Source organism: Sinocyclocheilus grahami, unplaced genomic scaffold (genome assembly GCF_001515645.1).
Source record: "Sinocyclocheilus grahami isolate Dianchi unplaced genomic scaffold, SAMN03320097.WGS_v1.1 scaffold199.1, whole genome shotgun sequence".
In the NCBI taxonomy this organism is placed as follows: Eukaryota; Metazoa; Chordata; class Actinopteri; order Cypriniformes; family Cyprinidae; genus Sinocyclocheilus; species Sinocyclocheilus grahami.
In genome coordinates this window covers 683,661-687,206 of record NW_015505378.1, presented here as the reverse complement: position 1 = coordinate 687,206, position 3,546 = coordinate 683,661, and the positions used below count along the sequence as shown (strand labels likewise).

The following is a 3,546-nucleotide window of genomic DNA, read 5'->3' as shown; positions in this document are numbered from 1 at the left end:
TTTATTTTTTTTTAACCCCCCCCCCCCCCCAGTGTTTCTTCAAAAAAATTGCAATTCATTTTATTTGTGTTTCAATAATGGGCAAAACAAGTGTAGGGTCACCTTCAGTACCACAACACCCCTTCGGGGGTCTCAGCGGTCTTTTTGGCGGGTTTTTAATTTGAATTTTTTGCCAAGGACACAACGGTGCCTGCATGTAAAAATCACACATTTGCCTTGTTGTGACTTATAATATAAATATTAAAATATTAAAAACACTTTCCATGAAAATGAAGGAAATAAATGAAAGTTGTTAATCCTTCCCAAAATAATAACAAATTAGCAAACAATTCATAGAGTGTTATTTATATTTATTATATCAGTGTTAATTTGGTATTATTGAGATATTAATGAGATTTTTTGAAGGCAATTCTGTTTTTGTATTTTCTGATTTCATTTCAATTTTAAGTGAAGTTTTTGTAATTTTGTTGTGTGTTTTTGTCACATTTATTTATTTAGATAAATGTTTATATAGCTTTTATGAATTTTTAGTTCAGGTTTAGGTTTATTTATTTAAATGAAATGAAAAAAGGTTGCTTTGGCAACTACCAGAAATAAAATAAGTTTGTTTTATTTTTTATTTCACTTAATGTTTATTTTATTTCAAGTAATGAAACAGCGCATTGGATTGAAGAAAAGGCCATGATAAATAAAATGCATTATTATTATTATTATTAATGCAAATGTTTTTTATGGTTTTGGTTTTAGTTGACTATAATAACCCTGTTATTATATTGATATTACACCAGAAGCCCCCAGTTATTTATCAATGACATCTTTCTGAAACGCAGGTTTGAATGATGGCAGAGCAAGATTTGGTGGAGATAGTCCAGATCGCAGTGGCAGATTTGAATCATGAAGAACACCAAACAGGTGAGTCCTCCTCTGAATCAATGAACACATCCGTTTAATGGGTCATGCTGGTAGTGTTTGGGGTTTTCTACAGTGCTTCCCCCCCCCCCTTAAACTAGATGTCCTGGAGAATAATGAAGACGCTGATCCACCAGGCAGGAAACGAGCAAGGATGGACATTAGCCAAGAAACATCTATTAAGGTTATTAGAGCTGATCAGTTCATCTGGTACAGAATATAATTGGCTTGTATCAGCGAGGACGTCTGCCATAATCAGGTTTTGTTTCTGTGTTTCTCTCAGTCGATGCTGGTGTCCATCAGTCAGGCTATCTGCCAGCGGCTGGACAGCATGGAGGCCAAGCTGCAGGTGCTTGAGGCCACCTGTCGAGGTTTAGTCGAGAAGCTGGACACAGCGATGGGGAAAAACCAGTCGACCATCCAGGTCCCCATGGTGTCAGGCTCCCCGTTTGGAGCCACTCAGACTTGTGATAAAGTACGCTGGTAAGTGGACCACAGATGATGCCCAGATGTTTTATTCAACAGCGCCTGGGCTTGTTTTTTCATTTATTGAAGATGTTTCACCATTAATTCAAACCTGTGACCACACAGGGCAACATCTCGAGATTGATTTTAGATACTGATGAAATCACTTAATGGTGAATGAAAAAGTGGAAAATCATGTTCAGTTGATCTTTATTGGGGAATATTTGAAGATCTGCATGACTGCAAACCTTCTTAGATGCTTGTCAACTAACATCACCTTCCCTTGAGTCACCAACACCATTCAAAACAAGAGCACACGTTTTATTGAGCTGTACTTCTCATCTGATTCAGGACCTAGACTGTAAAAATGGGTTATCATGCAGAAATAAACCAAATGTATTATTATATTAATATTTAATATTATTATAATATATATAACATTATTAAATTAATATTAATTATTAATTTAATTAATCATATTAATTGGGTCCATTTATTAATATTAAGAGCTTAAATATTTTTTGATAAACATTAATTCAATATTTTTAATATTCATTATTTATTTATGATTAAATATGTTTTTCCCCCCCCCAAATCATTCTTTTAATTTTGTGGTGGCTTAAAATATAAATTAATATTACACTTTCCTCGGAAATCGAATGATTCTTTAAAAATGTTGACAAAATAGTCTTGGCAAATTAGAAAAGTTTTCAGTAATGTCTCAATTTTTGGACCCTTCCGTTTTTAGTGGTTAAAATCACACATCAAATGAAAATGCTATGAATTTATGGCAAAATTACATAATACATGCCTTTAATATCAGCAACAAAAGATTTTTCTACTACTTATTGAAGGTAATAAGCATATTTTAGTTTTTGTGTCCTAACTATACACAGTTATGTGATTAGGTTCATTTTATGTAATTTTATTTATTATTATTAATGATTTATATATATATATATATATATATATATATATATAAAAATTCTGTCTGATACTGATAAAAAAGCTGAAAATTTCTTTCATGTTATGATGGATACTCAAAAGCTGGCTGGTATTAAAATTCAAAACAATTTTGTCTAAATAAATAAAAACCGAAACACTAAAAGCTAAAATCATTTTAAATTCTGCAAATGAATTTAGGAATTGTAAGATTCTAATCATCATTTTGAGATTGGCATTTAACAGTGTTATTAAATTATTATATATATTTTTTGTAGAGATTGACTTTGAGTGTTGGATGACTGTTAAGGTAATCTAAATATATATAAAAAAAAATACATATAAATTCATTAAAATAAATACATAAAAAATGGCTATGGTATCTATATATTTTTGTAGAGATTGACTTTGAGTGTTGGATGACTGTTAAGGTAATCTAAATATAAAAAAAAAATACATATAAATTCATTAAAATAAATACATAAAAAATGGCTATGGTATCTATATATATATCGAGCATCACTATGTAATATTATTGGATCAGACCTTTTTTGTGTTGTTCCCACCAGTTGAGAACCAGCAGTGATATAAAGTTTTGACAGTGTCAGACAGTAACAGTGAGTGTTTGCTGTCAGTGTTGTTCCTCAGACAAACGTTATAGTGAGTGGAGACCGACCGAAGACGCGGGAGGAAACTTCACCACACGCCTCAGACTCATTAGAGAACCTGCTCAGCAAGTGAGTGCCGCAGATTGTGTTTTTGTGCATAAATTAAATAAAAATGTCTCCTGTGTGTGCAAATGTATGCATGCTCAATTCAGATATATGCAGGAGACAATTTCTGGATCTGTTGCACAAGCTCTCCATAACAGCTCTTGTGTAATTTATGTTATTTTTTCGTTGCAGTACTGTTGGGCGAGGAAGGCAGAAGACGATAGTGCTGAAGGTTCCCATCCAGGAAGAGGTTCCGGAAGATCAGGAAAGCGGCTCTGAAACGAGCGATTCGGTGTCCAACAGCGGCCAGCCGTTATCTCAGAATACCAACAACGTAACGCTCATCACTCTCAACTCAGAGGGTAAGATTCACAAATGGATTGTGTTTTGTCTTAAAATTTCCCCAGTGATAATTACAGTCACATATGCATTTATTTGTGCAAAAAAATCCCTTATGAAATCGTTAATACAGGAAGTTTTGTGAGGACTTAAAGGACCCTTTTTAACAGTCGATGGA

At 33.2% G+C, this 3,546-nt stretch overlaps 1 protein-coding gene across 1 annotated transcript in view; it reads left to right on the top strand.

The window, feature by feature from the left end:
• The window catches only part of LOC107595256 (protein BANP-like), a 38,483-nt gene that overhangs the window by 1,348 nt on the left and 33,589 nt on the right, over positions 1–3,546 (top strand). The window contains exons 2-6 of the mRNA XM_016285609.1: positions 831–912; positions 1,011–1,093; positions 1,193–1,392; positions 2,952–3,053; positions 3,222–3,509. Coding sequence (XP_016141095.1) covers positions 837–912; positions 1,011–1,093; positions 1,193–1,392; positions 2,952–3,053; positions 3,222–3,509 — 749 coding nt within the window. The 5' untranslated portion in view covers positions 831–836. The remainder of the gene's footprint in view (positions 1–830; positions 913–1,010; positions 1,094–1,192; positions 1,393–2,951; positions 3,054–3,221; positions 3,510–3,546) is intronic.